The sequence below is a fragment of the Lissotriton vulgaris genome, chromosome 5 (genome assembly GCF_964263255.1).
Source record: "Lissotriton vulgaris chromosome 5, aLisVul1.2, whole genome shotgun sequence".
Classification (NCBI taxonomy): Eukaryota; Metazoa; Chordata; class Amphibia; order Caudata; family Salamandridae; genus Lissotriton; species Lissotriton vulgaris.
In genome coordinates, this window is record NC_141693.1 from 1,468,743,012 (window position 1) to 1,468,761,234 (window position 18,223).

The following is an 18,223-nucleotide window of genomic DNA, read 5'->3' on the forward strand; positions in this document are numbered from 1 at the left end:
GGCACCCACAACATAGGACCATGAGGTGTGAGATCCTGCATCCGGCTGTTATTCAGGGTTAGTAGGCCGACCCTCACATTTTCCATTATTCAGGGTTAGTAGGCCGACCCTCACATTTTCCATCAAAGGAAACCTGCAGTGCACAAGAACAGGTAATTGTCAACCCCTCCCTAAGGAGGCACTCTTGGAATTTCAAAGGAGAGCTGTCTCTACCTCCCACACCAGTGTCTGATCTCCGCCCTTAAGTAGTCTTCTACACCTCTTCCGTTTCTCCAGAAGCCACCCTTAAACTATCTTCCTCTTCTATTCCAGCACTGGGAAGTCTTCCAAGAAGTTACCGAGGTCTTCATCCTGGTGCCAGCACTACTGGGTTTGAAGGGAAACCTAGAGATGACACTTGCTTCCAGACTCTCCACTGCTGTGAGTATTCCTTGGGATGAAGTGTAAGGGGACAGGTCTTGGCTTCTACAGTAGTGAGTACGTTGGTAGTTTGGAAGCACTAGATCACTCAGTATACTGTCACTCTCCCTTGTATCCTTCGACCTGGCATAAGTACCCCTGTGGTACCGAGAACCACACATTGGACCATTTTGCTGTGCACTCCCTAGGTGGACGTTGGGGGACTAGTGTTTGCTCTTCTTTGAAGGAAAAATCGGAGGGTGTCCAGTTTCTTGGAACAAATTGGGCCTAGATCACTGCATGGAGGATTGCCACAAAATGTTTCAAAATGATTAAAAAAATCACTTTTTATTAATCTGCACTTGTCTAGCACCTCACTGTCACCCTGAGGGGCATATGGGTGCTGAGGGTGCCATGTCTGTCAAAAAGCCAGGTCTCAAGGTTCTCTCTGAAGTCTCCACTGTGTAAGGTAGGGAATGCACACCTGGTTTAAACATGTTCGTCCTTATCTTGTATTCACAACTTTAGTTGTAATAGCGTGCTCACAGGAATAGTGCCCTGCCTTGTTGGCACCATGGGTACGACATCACTGCATTTTGGGACGACGTTCCGTCCCAAATTCCCAGGCACAGCTTTATGCAGACTTCCATCACATATTCATTTTTTTCTCAAATTTATGGTAGTGTTTCTTTGTTTCTTTTATTTTTCCATTGTTACTGATCTCTTCAGTTTCATGCAAGGAACTATGCAAATTTCCAATGGTTTCTCATGTTCAGGTTTGTCTATCCGGACCTTATTCCCAAAACAAGTAAAGAGGCATGAAGTTCATATATAGGCAGTATTTTATTGACCAATGCATTTCGGGCGTTCCACGCCCTTCTTCAGGGGTAACTACAATCAATAATAAAATGGCATCATTAGTTCATCTGACATGGTAAAACTTAAACATTATCGCAATTCATAGCTGCTAAGTTGTCTGCCGAGTTAAAAATAATAAGTTGCTTTTACAATGTGCTTTTCCCCTCTGTATTCAGCACATCTCCCCACCCAGTTTTCAATGCACTTCCCAGTTATCCCACCCTTTAATTGGCCATCATTCTCCACACATGATAACTGCTGCCATATCGCTGTTTTATTTGAATTAAACAGGGTTCCATGTCCTCTACCCTTTCGCACGCTCTTCAACTCACCACTCTACCTACTCTAACTCCCATAACCCTAATGAATTTCTATTCGTAAGTATTCATCATTTCCTCACTATTTTACGCTGCTCTTCTTCCCACTCCTAAATGCACGTTTCACTCACTCCACTTGCTAACACCCTTCCGTTACAAACCACAACCATATCCTCTTCGTAATGAGCTTCATACACCCCCTCTCATTCCTCTAACCCTTCCAAGAATTGTAACCAGTCTTATTCACTTTTATCTTGCTGTACCATTATTCACATACCTGCCTCAACAACGTAACAAATCCCTCATACTTTCGCCGCTGCAAAGAAAATGTCTCCCATGTGTTTCACAAACGCCGCACTTTAACTCCTCACCATGATTGAACCCATCCTCCCCTGTTTGACAACCAATTAACAACCAGAGTCTCACACCCTCATATGTTCAAGTTTCGTAATGAAACTACAATTCCCAAGTTGCATTGAAAATATAAGTGCCAATCAGCTTCCATAAACAACTCGATGAAAAACTCGGTAAATGGTGGGATAACAGCAAGTGCATTGAAAACTGGGTGGGGAGATGTGCTGAATACAGAGGGGAAAAGCACATTGTAAAAGCAACTTATTATTTTTACCTCAGCAGACAACTTAGCAGCTATGAATTGCGCAAATGTTTAAGTTTTACCATGTCAGATGAACTAATGATGCCATTTTATTATTGCTTGTAGTTACCCCTGAAGAAGGGCGTGGAACGCCCGAAATGCATTGGGTCAATAAAATACTGCCTATTTATGAACTTCTTGCCTCTTTCTGAAGTCTACCATTGAGGGTGCTGTTTAGAGGTGAAGGGGCAGGTCGTTCCAGACCATAGCTGCGATTTAGGAGAAGGAATGGCCCCTGCATCAGCTGTGACTGATGTGGGGGGCGGAGGGGGGAGAGGAGGAGCATAGGTGTCTTGAAGGCAGATTAAGTTGTGTATGGTTGATGTAGTATACACTTTGTAGGAGTGAGGATCTTAAACTGGCATCTCTTTCGGATGGACCCAGTGTAGGTTTTTGAGGTGGGGGTGTTGTGAGTCTGTTTGGGGAGGTCCGTGTTGGATCTGGCTGCAGTGTTCTATATGGTCTGGAGTCTAATGAGGAGCTGGGAGGTGGTTCTGGTGTAGAGTATTGCTATAGTCTTGGCAGCTAATGACGAGAGCCTGCCTGACAGTCTTTCTGGTGTTGATTGGGATCCATCTGAATATTCTGTGGAGCATGCAAAGGGTGTGGAAGCAGGAGGAGACAACTACATTGACTTGTTTCATGGTCCGTTGGCTGTTTTGGATCATTACAAGGTTGTGTGGTCTGTTGGTATGGGTGTTGGTCCTTGTTCTGCTGGACACCAGCTTTGGTCCCATATAGAGGTGTACTTCCCGAAGATCTGCACTTCCATTTTGTCAGAATGGAGTTTGAGGCAGCTGTCTCTCATCCATTTGGCTACATTGGTCATGGTGTTGCCGAAGTTGTTTGTGGCTTTGGAGGAGTCCGCTGTGAGGAAGTGTGGCTTTGGAGGGGTCCTCTGTGAGTAAGGGAATTATTTAAGTGTCTGTGTAGGAGAATATGTTGAGACCATGGGATCTAACATGGAGGGGGACATTTAGATGTTTAGCAGGGTGAGACTGAGGGATGATTATTTGAGTGCACCACATATGATGTCCCTAGGTGCAGAGGTGAAGGGAGGGAGTTGAATGCTATATGTGCATCCTGTAAAAGAGGCAATCCACTGGAGGGAATTTTGCAGTATGCTGATGTTGTGGAGTCTGTTGATGAGGCTGTGGTGGGAGACTTGGTCAAGGAGGATCAGTGTCTCCACAGTCTAGGAGAGTTCTGATGCAGTCTGTGGCAGCAATTAACGTGGTCTCTGTGCTATGGTTGGCACAGAATCCATATTGTGATATATTGATTAGGTGAGTTTGTTCCAGGTGTTCGGTGAGTTGTTGGTTGATTGCTTTCTCAAGTGTTTTGGCTGCATAGAGCAGCAGGGAGATCAGTCAGTAATTTTGAAATAGCTGGGGTCAGCCTAGGGTTTCTCTAGGCGGGGTTTGACCTCTGCATGTTTCCATCAGCTGGAAGGTTGTGATGGAGCTGGAGGTGTTGAGGATGCTGGTGAGTTTCATGCTGATTGTGTTGGTTCTGGGGTTGAAGAGATGTGGGGGCAGCTGTTGGTAAGTGCCCAGGACTGAATGGACGATACTGTGGTGGTCTGTGTGGTGAGCGGAGTCCATGTGGTGATCGTTTAGCTAGTGTTCTTTGGTTGGGTGAGGATATCCAGGCTGAGAGTAGTGGGTTGGGGGTCGAAGTTGTTGTAGAGGGGGGCAATCTTGCTGTGGCAGTAGTCTGAGAGGGTGTCGCAGAGGTCTTGGGAGGGGTGGATGGTGTTCTGTGGCTGACGTGTGGTTGGTGGTGTTTTAGATGCGGCCAGTGATGGCTGTTCTCTTGTGTTCCTTGATGCACAGGTGGTTGAGGGCTCATTTTTCCTTTAAATTTGTACACCGACCTAATGGATAACAAACGCTACACATGTAACCATACATCAAGAAAGTGTCCTAATTAGAAAGTGCTGAGCGCTTTGCATGACACAACAAGAAATCGCTGAAGCAGGATGGGAGGGGAAGAGAGCTCACCTTTGCCCCTCACTTTGCATTGATTGTACAAGCTCCAAGACCCCTTTAAAATACATATATATTATTGGCTTTAACACCACCTCTAAGACCTCTAATGCAGTTTCTAGCCAGACCTCAATTCAGCATAGCACTTTGTCTGGTAAGTACATGATGATATTGATACAGGAAACTGCTTCAGATTTTCATGGAAATCCTAATTTGTAATTTGCTTTCCTGTAATCCTATTTCTCCTTCTGGGGAATATTCATTGATCATCATAAGCACTAAATAGTCCCACCCACGTCCAGGGTCCCAAAGCACTTTTTTTTTAAAGAGACAATCTATTTTTCATTCGTCTTTCTTAAGAAGCCCATATCGTTTTCTGTAGGTTTTTCTTTTTTTTAAATGTGAATAGTAGCCTAGAAATCTGCCATAGCAACCTAGAAGTCTACCATATTCAATGTATTTACTTTAAAAATTAAAAAAGCCCCAGGGATTCGAATGACTATCTCCTCCACCTGAGAGGAGTAGGAGTGGCCTATTTTTTAGTAGCAATTTCCCCCTGAAACTAGATCTACAGGTAAGCAATTGTTCCTTCAGGGATTCTTTGTTGATGATCATAACCTCTGAATAGAATGGCAACCCCATCCCTGGAGGAACAAAATGGTTCGGGGGGGGGGCCTTAATGAAGCACGTAATGAGATCTCTTTAGGAGGTCTGCCTTACTCGAATCACTATCTCCTCCACCACCTGAGAGGAGTAGGAGTGGCCTATTTTTTTAGTAGCAATTTCCCCCTGAAACTAGATCTACAGGTAAGCAATTGTGTCTTCAGGGATTCTTTGTTGATGATCATAACCTCTGAATAGAATGCCAAACCCATCCCTGGAGGAACAAAATGGTTTGGGGGGGTCCCTTAATGAATCACGTAATGAGTCCTCTTTAGGAGGTCTGCCTTACTTGGGCATCTGCTCTAAATTAAGACAGTAGTGCCTTTGAAAGGAACTGTCTTCACATGGCTGCTTTACAATTCTCCACAATATGAATATTTCCCAGTAAAGCAGCAGAAGCTGGTTTACCAGATAGTGTTTTGTTTGCTTTTTTTGTAGCATAACCGAATGCAAGAGACTATCCACCTGGAGCGAAACTATTGAAAGTGTCAAGTTCTGTTTGTAAGGGGCCATAGTTCACAAATGTAGTGTTCCTTCTCCTGTTTTATCTGGATACAATGTAAGCACTCTTCTAGTGTTTAATATATGGAGAGATCTCTAATCTGGGGAAGCAGAATTCTGTATGATTCAACAAATTAATAGTTTGGTTTAGATGGAGATCCGAAATAATTTGGGTTTGGGTCCACGTGACCACTTTGTTCTTATGGAACACTTTGTAGGGTTCCTGGGAGCACATGCCTGAATTTAGCTAATCCGGAGTGCTGGGTTACAGCTACAAGGGAAGCAACTTTCTATGAAATATATCCTGAAAGGAGGCTGAGAATTGGATTGAACTGGGGACTTGTGCTGAGAGCAATATTCAATTCCCACAGGGTATTTCCTTATCGTGGGAGGGGGCAGGAGACTTTCTTAATGACCTCAAGGACTTCCTTAAACACTGGGAACTTGGGTGGGTGGGTTGGGGTGTTTGAGTGACATTTTCCTTAGGCAGTAATACCAAACAAATAGACTTTAACCGAAGACAATTGCCAGCCTGATCAGGCCAAATAAAGATGGTATGGCAACAGCGCTTTCTGAGAGGTAGTTAGATTAAAGTTTTAGGTTGTACACACCAGATGTAGAATCTCTTCCATTCACCGTTTGGCCTTTTGCCTAATTTTCAAAATGTCTGGGTACTCAAATGGTAGGTTTAACTAGCCTTATTGTAGGCGTTCAGGAGCTAGGCTGACCAAACGTGTGGAAGAGATTCAGCCTGCACAGCAACCTCCAGTGTACCTGCTCACAGGTGAAGGTCTGCAAACCGCCATTGTGGGGACCACTGTTGGAACCATTCTGGCTGTTAGGTAGGTTTATTTGATCTCTATTCTCCACTGATATTTAACCCCCCTCCCCCAAATCCCCAAGACCTCTCCCCTGCAATACTAGACAAGTTTGCCGGGATAGTCGATCCACAGGGTATTCTCCTTCAGCCTTGGTTGGTAGAATCTGGAATTTTTTGATGACTGCGTTTGCAAAGATCTATCCGAGGACAAACGCCATCGCAGAAAGTGTTGTGTAAGACTAAATCTTTTTAACTCTCTCGTAATTCACCTTAAAATGCCTTCCTCCAGGTCTGTTTTAGCATTTTGTATCATGGAAGGTAAACTGCATTGGTCCCAATTGTTCATAGATCCTGTCAAGCCCTAATCTCTGCAGGCTTTTGCTGAAAGATCTAAGCCGTTCCTCCAAGGTATGACGCCACTATTGTAGCACTGCTCCTTTCATGGCTATGCAAGAATATGAGGCACTAGTTGCGCTCTCTTGAAACTTCCGAGCTAAGGTGAACTTGTCTTAAGGAGTCATTTGCAGTTCTTTAGTGAAAACTGATTACCAAAGCATACCCATGAGTACATTCCCAAAATGCCAATGAATAACCTTTCTGAATGAAGGTTTTAACACAGTAGCCTAACGCTGTCAGTGGTGCGTTGTCCCTTATCCTCTTAGGCCTGTCACCAGCATTCTTCGAAGCAGGTAGACAATTTGAATAAAACTGGGTGGTCTGCATGAGGTCTAAACCTGTCATCCGTACCACTTCAGCTTGATTTTGATGGCTCGTATCCGTATGGCACTTTGGTGATGAAAGGTGTATCGCTAGTTACAAGCAGTGTTTTAAATGGGCCGGTACTATCCAGAGTACCAGCACTTTTTTATTTGAGTGGAGGAGTACCGGCACTTCTCAAGAGAAATGCTATACTTTTAATTGGAGAGTACTGGCACTTCTCAGAAATAAGCAGGTACTCCGGCAATTTTTCCATTTCAAGCACTGGTTATAAGACTAGAAATGTATTGTCAATAACAAATCAGCTCCGTAATTGAGCAACCTGGGGCCCACCTTTGCTTATCTTATAGTACCCTAATTAGTGCTTTAAATCCAGCTCTACATTGGATTTTACTACAAGAAATTTAATTGGAACCTTCTTACTTCTCACGTAGATCTGGAGTCCCTCCCACAGCTGTTGGTCAAAATGGCACAACAGTCCCTGCTATGAGGCTCTCGAGCTCAGGCTGACACTAAAGTTCTTAGCAAAAGCTCTGAACACACATGCCTTGTTACAGCAAACATCCTGGTTCATTGTTCACATAGGTCACAGTATTTTCTTCGGCACATGCATAGATTAAAGGAAAACCATAACCCTGAGCATCGTCTTACTCGTGCCAGCTAGTTCCAAAGCTCAAATATACTTGTAATACGCCGTATTGCCTACTGGGTCATTCGTTCTCGTTAACCGTCTGTTGGCAATGGCATCAGAGGCGCCGGCTCTACCTGCCATTCAATGCTGGCTTCGTGACCTTTTAACGTGGACTCTCGCTGAAGCCCGCGTTCTTTGCTGGCTCCGCATGAGGGGGTGGACTTGTGCAGGGAGACCTTTCTCCTTAATGTTGAGGACAAAAACGACACGCGTCCTCCTTGAGCCCGCACGCTAGGGCACTTAATTTGAATTACACATTTGCTGATGCACGCATTTTCTGTTCAGGGCTCAGGCACTGCTGCCTTCAGGGGGTTGCGGCCCTCTTGGTAGTATTTGTTCCAACTCCTCACACCACCACAATCAATGATGGGTTTCGGGCGCGTGAGTGCCATCAAGCATGTTTGGCGAGCATATATCGCATATGTTGCAAATCTCTGCATTATTGATGTAATGCGGATTATTGCGTTTGTACAGAGGTGTTTTTTTCTCCCTTGGTTATCCAACTCACATTTACAAAAATACAGGATTTTCCAAAGAGATCGGTGATTGAAGGGTTTAGACTATTGAGTACGAGGGGTGACGTAGAGCCTCCCTGTGGTGGGTACTCCTAGGGTCACCGTGCCACCATGCCCTTATCGCTCCGCTCGAGTTACTGATTGAAATGCCTGCGCTGGTATGCCAGGTGGCAGCTGTTCCTGCGGACGTCAGACGGCACAACTCGTGCAAATCCAGAGATCGCCTCTTGGCCTGGAGAGGGAGGGAGGGGGGGGGGGGGGGGGCCTTCAACTTGGGTCCACGTCACGTTCATGTCTGTCCCTGGAACAACTGCTCTGGGAAAGGTGGCGACAAGAGTGGTGGAAGTCGGGGCCTCCAGACTCGACCTGCTCCGGCACAAGGGTTGCATAATGTGCAATCCGCACTCTTCTGGGGCATACCATGGCCTGCGGGGCTGCTCTCATCTGGGAGGAGTAAACTGCCCATAACCAGTCCCTCTCTGCACGCACCAGGCGGGGGCAGCCCCGCAGCTTGGTTATCAACACCTGCTCATGTTGTACGCGGCCCCACCCGCAGGGATTAGTGAGCGAGTGGAGTTTAGAGGGGCACAGTTTGTCCATGATTTCTTTCAGCGCACGCTGACAATTTTTCGATGTACATTTTTCACAACTTTAATTTTCCTGACCATGCTTTTCCTACTTTACCCTATTGTGAATAGCCCCCAGTATCGCGGTTTCCTTTCGTTATCTTTGTTTACAGTGCAGCCCTCCCTTGAGTTTCCTTCTTTATCTCCGGGCTCTGATTACAAAAAAAACATGCTGATGTCTCTGTTTCCAGGTCAAGTCGTCTCCTAGGCCAGGGCAGGTTGTTTCTCTGGGGTTAAACTGGCTTTAGGCAAACATTGTGTGTCAGATTATTAACGTTTGGGAAGTAACCAGGAGACTTCTTATCTGGGATTGAACTGTATAAAGTGTAAGCCAAATCGGAGCACCGTCAAAAGGTACTAGACATGTTTCTAATTTTTTTTGGTGCTGTATTTTCCTGCCACTTTTTCTGCTGTTTGTCCATTTTTGTCAGCCAGATTTCCAGTGTCCTTGATTGCTGCAAAAATGTTTTAGTAGCTGTGAGTTATATGTAGAAGACAATCTGTAAGCAGACTAGCTTTTACCGCTGCGGTCAGGATGCTGTTTCAATTATTATCCTTTCCAACCGACTGGCCAAATCTAGCTATTTAAACGAGCATAATGTATAGGGAGAGCAGACCCAGAACCTATGCAACGGTATGGTTTGGCCCGGAGAGCCAAAACTCAAACAGCTAACCTGTTGAAAAAACTCTACAAAGTAAGTGTTGCAAATATGGACAATTAAAGATTATAAATCACATTTAAGCTGGTTCAGTTTTTAACAGTTGTGTTTTGAATTTACTGCATTAGATTGTATTACTCTATTGACGTTGATAAAAACTAATAACCTCTAAACCTAAGCATGCAAAAGTGTATGCAAAACTCCTCCCCGGACCTTCAACAGAATAGTCAGCGTGTGAAGGGCAGTATAGAATATCAGTGCTTGAAGTTGCAGAAAAGCAGGAGGTGAAGTGATTTGTCAAAGATCCCAAATTCTTTTATGATGGGTAATTTGATTTGGAGTCTAAAATTCATACAGTGGACTATCTCAAAAGCAGAAATGAGCACATATGAAAATCCATTTTTGGACCATGAAAATCCATTTTTGGACCATGAATGTTTGTCAGTTTAACAGATCCCTTAAAATGGCATGCATTGGGGTCCCTGTAGCACCATGTGAAGTGCAAGGAAGTATTCCATATGCAAAAAATGCCGAGCAACATGGTGAAAGAAATTAAATATATTTAAAATGAGACCACAGACACCACAACGATGGCTTACACTGGCCTCATTTTCTCTCTTTATATATTGAGGAAGGGGGAAGATGGGGAAAGTTCTGGGATACCAGGTCTGCTCTAATTAGGCTCTGCAGTCCACTAGAATCAAAGGCTGAGCCAGAGCCAAATGGTTGGTTTGAGCATCCATTGGCTTCACCACATAGCATGAAACCCGGGCTCTTTTTGTATTGCACGTCCATCTAAACAAATGCGCTGAAATCCAGGAATTGGAGGTGTGGGAGGTGGAAGAGAATTAAAATTCACACTTTCAGCTTGGATATCGCTTTAGAATACATCCGTGATCGAACTGACCTGACCCGAAGAGCAAACGTGCTGCCAGGGCATGGTGCTGGTGCCTTTAACCTTCTAGTGACTGGTGCACATGGTGTAGGGTGTTGGACTTTGGTTCATGAGTTGTTAGTGCACTTTGTTCTATTCAAAAATACACTAGTCCGGTTTGCGTTTACTAATTGGGTTTTGATTTCCCAGCTCCTGTTAGTGAATATATTAAACGTAATGTCGAAAGTATTAATGGATATAATCAAAACTGGTACTGTAAAGCTGCCATTACATCCCACATGGTTACTGGTGACTTTACTGAGGTTCTGTTAATGTGTTGTGGACCGTGCAGAATGTGCTGAATGGCAAGTATTTGGGGTCTTTTGACAGTCGTTTGAGAGTCTGTCTCGCTCTGCTCCAGCCCTGTTGCTTTTTCCAAAAACTGCTCCAACCTTCATCCCGTACTCGTCCATCCCTCCCAGCCTGTCGTTCCCCTTCCTAGAGACAGTCCACAACATTGTGTCCAGCTTTGGCATCACCGCTCTGACCAGCGGCACTGCCAGTCAGCCTACCCCCATTATTAGTCAAACAGATGCCTGTGGTGACCTCCCAAGTACACATAGGACTCCTGTTACCCCAGGTGATTTTCGAGCACTTACCTGTGTGAACGATGTGCTTCTCAAACGTGTAATTGCTTGTAGTATGTCATCTTGTACCGTGTCTTACAGACCTACTCTAGAGGGTTGGTTAAATGTCAGTGTTGGGGCTGATTGGTCCTAGTGTCACATCCTCGCTGTATGGGGCGCACCTGTCCCAGGTGAAATTATGCAACTCTGTTGTGCATGCAAAGAGGGGGCCTGACCACTAAGTTCCAATCTTTGCTTCTCCATGTTAACCTATTGTATCTTCTTGGGAAAAGTAACCCTTCTTTCTGCGTCTCTGCTCTCCTGTTTAAAAATAGGAGAGTTGGCAAGTCGGCTAATTCCCAGCATCAAATGGTGTATAAACATGATACTGCAGCACGTCCTTGCATTTCAGGATCGGTGAATATGCCTCTGTCTGAATATTGCTTCTACCCTTAATAATAGACTATCGATGTTGTGGTTATTCTATGCGGTTATTCTATGCTTTTCTGAATTCTATGTCGGGACCGGAGGCTTCAGATTATGCTATATCTTCCTTCGCTTTATTACCATAAAGACTCCACAGCAGCTTAGGAAAAGATATAATAACCAAAAAATGCTTTAAACATAAAGCATTGACGTCATGTTCAACAAATCAAACAACAACTCCCAAGAGTCTCTTTGCATAACAATAGTCCATAGTCCTTCCACTCTGTCCATCATCACTCTATAACCGGACTTCTCATCATCTTTCTTCGCTGCTCCCGCAGCCAGATAAGTGCTTTCCTATATTTTTCCCTTTTTCACTGTGATTGATTGTATTGTGTACGATCGTTGGGGGGACTCATTGCATGGTTTATTCCCTTACAGAGTCCCCAGTTGCGGGAACGTTCTTCGTTCCTACGCGACTTTATTTCCCACTTGTGTGCGGTGTGTACATAGACCGCCAGGGGGCGGCCTGTCGTCTCGCCGACCCTTCGATGCGCCTCCGCAGTGCCAGGAGCCGCGCCGTGGAGTCTGCTTGCGCAGGAGCCAGCCCTCGCGTACCCCTCTGACACCTGGTGCCCCGGGTCTGTGATTTTCCTACTCTTGACGCCCCGTTGGGGTCTGTATGGCGGCTCGGACCGCGTGAATCACCTTCGGGTGTCCCTTATGCACCTTTATCCAAGTGTGGCCTAGCGCGCTTGAGGGGTACGAAGACCCGGTCCCGGCGAGGAGGGTCTGCGCGCTTGGGGGTTGGTGCAGCCCACCTGCCACGTCAGTTGGCCCAAAACGTGATCGCAGCCGCTTGGCCTGCCCACATTCGAGAACTTTCTCGGTTGCCGCCCACTTGGGTGCCCCACATTTGCCCTTGGTTCCGAGATGGAAGGGGAGTACGAGGAGGAACCCTGCCCCTATCTGCAGGACGACGAGTTCTACCAGGCGGTGGACAATTCCATCTACCGCTGCGTGACGGAGGTGGTAGGCCCCATGGAAGACCGCCTTTCCGCCCGCATCGTGGAAGAGTGCGCGAAGCTGAAAGCGGCGCATGTGCCTCCGTCCCCCGAGCTCCCGGGGACATCCGGCGGGTTGCCACCCGCCCCGAAGAGGCCTTGTAAGGAGGGGCCGTCGTCGGAGGCCCAAGGGGTGGACAGGGGCGCTTTTGAGCGTCTACGTGACGCCTTCCTGGCTAAGGCGACGGCGGTGCCCCCTACACCCTTGGTGGATCCTAGTGCTTCAAGGGACGTGTCTACGGCCCCCGCCTCCCCGTTCTATGACTCTCCGGACACTGGATGACGACGGGGAGTCGACCCGATCTTGGCTCCCGGCGCCCTCTGCCAAGGAGATGCCCCGGGATGAGTCGGGCATGTTGGACCCGGACGAGATAGTCCACCCCCGGTCCGCAGCCTGGGCACCGGGGGAAACGGTGGCGCAATTTGTCGCGGGCAGGCTGCGCAAGCCCCTGGAAAAGGAAGCGAGGGGTTGCCTACGTGGGGAGTGCCCTCGGCCAACTTTGGAAGGGAAAGTGGCCATGACCCCAGAATTGGACCCCAAGATGGCCACCTTCCTGGCGAAGTTTATGAAGGACCCCAGGAAGGGAATTGACCGGTCCTGGCGGGCCTGCCAGGACAAATTGTTAGACGCGGTCGGGCCCGCCACGAAGATCCTCGACATGGCGGAGGAGGCTAGAGTGAATGGCACCGCCATTTCACCGGAGGTGCTCTCGAATTGGGCCCAGAGGGTGATTGTGTTCTTGGGCAACGCCAACTGTGCCCTGTCAACTGAGAGGCGGCGTTCGCTCCTAATCAAGCTGGACCCGAAGTTGGGGGACCTGGCCTCGTCGGAGGCGGGTGCTGTGGCCCAAGGTGGCCTCTTCGGCGAGCCCTTCATCAGGGAGCTGGGCAAGTTTGTGAATACGTTCACGTCGCTGGATAAGCCCCAGTCTAGCATCAAGAGGGTGTTCCACCAGCGTTTCTCTGGAGGGGCCGGTCGCGGTAGGGGCCGCGCGATCGGCCGTGGTCAGCAGACCAACAGCAGAGGACAAGGCTCCGGAAGAGGTCAATACCAGACCTCTGCCAACTATACCAACTTCTACCCCACCAGAGGACAGCGCTTCGGTGGCAGAGGGTTCAAGAAGAACTCCGGTCAAGGAAATGCCCCCGGTAAGTGTACTTTGTTTGGATCAAGTTCCAATTGGGGGGCGGCTGGCAAGCTTTTACGAGGAGTGGGAATTGCTCACTGCCGACGCTTGGGTTTTGCAAACTGTACGAGGTTTCCATATAGAATTTTACGACCAGCCCACTCAAGCGAGGCGCCCGATGGTTTTTTCAGAGTCCGACGCGCGGTTGATAGACGGGGAGGTCTCGGACTTGCTGCGCAAGGGAGCCATCCGTCTATCAACGCGCCACCCACATGGGTTCCTCAGCAACGTCTTTTTAGTGGACAAGACGGATGGGGGCAAAAGACCTGTGATCAACCTCAAAGAGTTCAATGGGTGGTTGGTCTACCGTCACTTCAAGATGGAGGGTATCCACCTCCTTCGAGACGTGCTCCTCCCTCGGGATTGGATGGTGAGACTAGATCTCAAGGACGCCTACTTGGTCGTTCCCATCCACCCCCCTCATCGTCGTTTCCTACAATTCCTGTGGGACGACAGGGTGTTCGAATTCACCGCTCTGCCGTTCGGTCTTTCTTCGGCCCCGTGGTGCTTCACAAAAGTCCTCCACCCGGTAGTGGAGTTTCTCAGAAGTCAAGGGGTCCGTATGTTAGTGTACTTGGACAATATCCTCCTCATGGGGCAGTGCCCAGAGGTGCTGGCGGGCCAGCTGCGTCAAGCTGTCGGCCTGCTCCACAGACTGGGGTTCGTGATCAACGGCTCCAAGTCGGTTTTGGTTCCCACTCAGCAGATCACCTTTTTAGGTTTTGTGGTGGACTCGGTACAGGCGGTCTTGAGCCTGCCGGGTCGGAAGGTCGCAAAGATACGACACCTGCTTCGGCAGACGATCGCGAGAGATCGCACGTCCCTGCGACATATCGCCAAGGTGGTGGGTCTTCTCTCGTCCTCCATCCAGGCGATTTTCCCAGGCCCGCTGCACTACAGGGCTCTCCAGCGCCTGAAGGCGCAGCATCTACGCCGTGGGATGGGTTACGACCAGTGGGTTCCCCTCACGGACGAAGTGAAGGAGGAAATGTCATGGTGGCTGTCTCACATGGAGGCATGGAATGGTCGGGCGATCTTCGGTTCGGCTCCGGACCTGATCATAGAGTCCCCAGCCAGCAGGTCCGGCTGGGGCGCCCGGTGCGGGGATTTTTCCACCGGCGGCGCCTGGTCTTCAGAAGAACAACAATTGCATATCAATTGTTTGGAGCTCCTTGCGGGCTCCTTCGCGGTTAGTTGTTGGACCAAAGATTCGGTCAAAGCTTATGTCCTGTTACGGATGGACAATATTTCGGCGGTCCGTTATGTGAACCATCTAGGAGGTCCTCGATCCCGCGCCTTGGCGGACTTGGCGAAGGACTTCTGGGATTATTGCCTGTCCCGTCACATTGCAGTGACGGCGAAGTATCTGCCAGGCCAGTGCAATCAGGTAGCGGATTGGCACTCCCGACATCTCAGGGACGCCAGCCAGTGGAAACTGGATCCGGAGGTCTTCCGGTGGCTACACTCCCTCTGGGGTCCCTTCTCGGTGGACCTCGTTGCGTCCCGTCTCGACCACCAGCTGCCGCGGTTCTACAGCTGGAGGCCGGACCCTCTAGCGGAGGCCACGGACGCGTTCTTACAGGATTGGAGCCGGGAACAGCCGTTTGCGTTCCCCCCCGTTCTCCATGATAATGCGAACGGCGGCTCAAATATGCCGCCAGGGTGCGGAGCTGGTGTTGGTTACGCCGCTCTGGAGGTCGCAAGTATGGTTTCCGGTTCTTCTGGAACTTTCTTGGGATTTTCCAATCCTACTCCCCCTGTTTCCTCTGCTCCTGACAAATCCGGATCAGGAACCGCATCCCCTCGTCATGCAGAACTCTCTCCGCCTCGTGGCGTGGAGGCTCTCAGGAGACGCTGGTCGCTCCCGGGCCTTTCGGGGTCGGCTGAGCACTTGCTCTCCAAAGCATGGGCCGATAGTACGACGAAGCGTTACAGATCCGCTTGGCTTAAGTGGATGCGTTGGTGTTTACGAAGGGATCTGGATCCCTTGGTCGCGGGCCTCGTTCCCGTGCTGAACTTCCTGGTGCATTTGGCCGACAAGGGCCTAGCGTATAGGACGATCAATGCTATTCGATTGGCGATTTCGGCTGGCCATGACAACATCGATGGCCATCCAGTAGGGGAACATCCTTTTGTGTGCCGGCTTCTGCGAGCTATCCGCCTCGCGCTGCCTCCGGAACCCAGGTACTCCGTCCTTTGGGACGTCAATTTGGTTCTGAATTTGTTCCTGTCGTGGCCGGCCAATTCCTATCTGTCTCTTAAAGAGCTGTCGGCGAAGTTAGCCATGTTATGTTTGGTTTCTTGTAGGCGCGTCTCTGATGTGCGCGCGCTGGATGTCTCTGCACGCATCTTTTCCCCGGAGGGGGTTACTTTTACGGTAGGCCGACGCACGAAAACGTCGTTTCGTTCTATTTCATATCCAGCTTTTCTTGACACTCCTAAGTTGTGTGTCGTGCAATGCCTCAAAACATATGAGGACCTGACCTTGGATCTGCGCCCTCCGGGCGAGCGTCAGTTGTTGATTGCCCTGCGGAAGCCACACAAAGCTGTCTCCTCCCCCACTATTGCTCGGTGGGTGCGGTGGGTCATGCAGGAAGCAGGCATCAATACTTCTCTCTTTGGAGCACACTCCGCCAGGGGGGCCATGGCCTCTAAGGCATGCTCGGTGGGTGCTCGTCTGGAGGACCTAATGCGAGCGGCGGATTGGTCCTCGGATACCACCTTCAAGAGGTTTTATTTTAAGCCGGTGGTGGATTTGGAGCAGTTGGTGGTAAGTAAGCTTTGAACTAGCATAATCTGAAGCCTCCGGTCCTGACATAGAATCGAAATTTGCCTAGCTTACGTAACGGTAAGTTTCAATTCTATTAAGGACACGGAGGCGAGGATTATCCCACCCAGGCTACAGTGGTGTCTCTACCCACCCGTATGGCAGTAAGTAAAGCGTTTTCCTTTACATTGTCGGTACTGTGTTAATCTCTGAATGCTCCTCGCCTTGTTGTCGCATTCCTGGACCACCTCGCTGATGCTGTTCCTTTTTCGGCAGGCAACGACGGTGCTAAACAGGACCAATGAGGCTCAAGCGTGATCTGCGCGAAGAAAGAGGAGGAGGAGGAGGAAGATGATGATAAGTCCGGTTATATAGTGATGATGGACAGAGTGGAAGGACTATGGACTATTGTTATGCAAAGAGACTCTTGGGAGTTGTTGTTTGATTTGTTGAACATTACGTCAATGCTTTATGTTTAAAGCATTTTTTGGTTATTGTATCTTTTCCTAAGCTGCTGTGGAGTCTTTATGGTAATAAAGCGAAGGAAGATATAGCATAATCCTCGCCTCCGTGTCCTTAATAGAATTGAAACTTACCGTTGCGTAAGCTAGGCAAATTTCGATTCCCCCCAAAAAGTCTCCTTTTGCCATGCTAGAGACTTTTAGGCTCTATCTTCACTGGGCTGCTGTTTGCATACTGTGTTGTACCAATTCTTTAAAGTATATATGCCATGCTTTATCTGCGCCTAGCGGAGTAATTGTCTCACCACATGCTATTGGCTACTTAGTTCATCATTCTGCCTCTTATGGATTTTCCCGAATGCAAAGTACACTGAAGCATTACACATGAAATGATTTAGGTCAGACACTTTATGTAGAAAGCAATTATTTACTAGGCAGCAGGCTTTTTAAATGTTTACATGGGAACTCGACAAGCTTTGGCATTGCCAATCCATCTGGCTTGGATTTGAACTGTGGCTGTGTTCAGCAGGTAGTGGACCAGAGCATGCGATCGTCACAAGGGCGACTGGCAGCCTGCAGAGTGGTCTTTATCACCACAAGTGCCTGCAAGACTTGCTTGCCTTCTTGAACACTTTGAAGGCCAAAAAGTGGTGTTTATGAAACTAGTATGACGTGAGCTAGTGTGTTAAATGTCTTGGTGTATGGTACAAATAGTACCTCAACCTAGGCAATTTTGTGAGCGTTGGAATATTTTCCACACCCCTACCATTTAAGGACTGATGCAAAAGGGTCTCCTTTTCTCTTGGCTCAAGTATCTTGCCCTATACTATTGTAAGGAGTCCTCTGTAGCAATGTATGGCTTGTATTTTGGATTTTTTTGCCACTTAATGAACGGCTCTTTAATTTCTCCCTATAGGCTAACATTGGTCAGATGGATACTGCCAAGGAACAATTGTCCATGATCACTGGGAACATGGCACTGATACAGGTGAGGGACCCGAGGATCCAGGGTTGAGGGGTACCATTCTGTGCATTAGGAGGGTGTCCTACTCCATGTGTCAAGTTATGTTTGACACATTTCCTTGTATTCTTTAGTGCTGATCTGTATACTTGGAGGCATACCAACTAATCAGTGTGCACATTGGGCTGTATCTAATGGACTGTAACTGTTGTAATCCGATCTGGATAGAAGTTGCACGTACCCCCATTTTAAAGTGAGTTAATTATCTGACTGCTCATGGGAAACTCCTGCTATTTTGTTAGCAAATGCAGCTTGGGACGCATTCATTTCTGTGGTGCCTGGATGTTATGTTTTAGCCTTTCATACTGCATATTCTCTTATCTGGAGCTTGTTCTCTGGGGTCTTGCCCTTGGAAAAAGGTGGATTGTACTATGTGTGCTCTGATTAA

The 18,223-nt window shown here is 48.1% G+C and overlaps 1 protein-coding gene across 1 annotated transcript in view; it reads left to right on the forward strand.

The window, feature by feature from the left end:
- The window catches only part of SLC41A1 (solute carrier family 41 member 1), an 80,462-nt gene that overhangs the window by 40,188 nt on the left and 22,051 nt on the right, over nt 1-18,223 (forward strand). The window contains exons 2-3 of the mRNA XM_086923427.1: nt 313-420; nt 17,731-17,802. Coding sequence (XP_086779553.1) covers nt 313-420; nt 17,731-17,802 — 180 coding nt within the window. The remainder of the gene's footprint in view (nt 1-312; nt 421-17,730; nt 17,803-18,223) is intronic.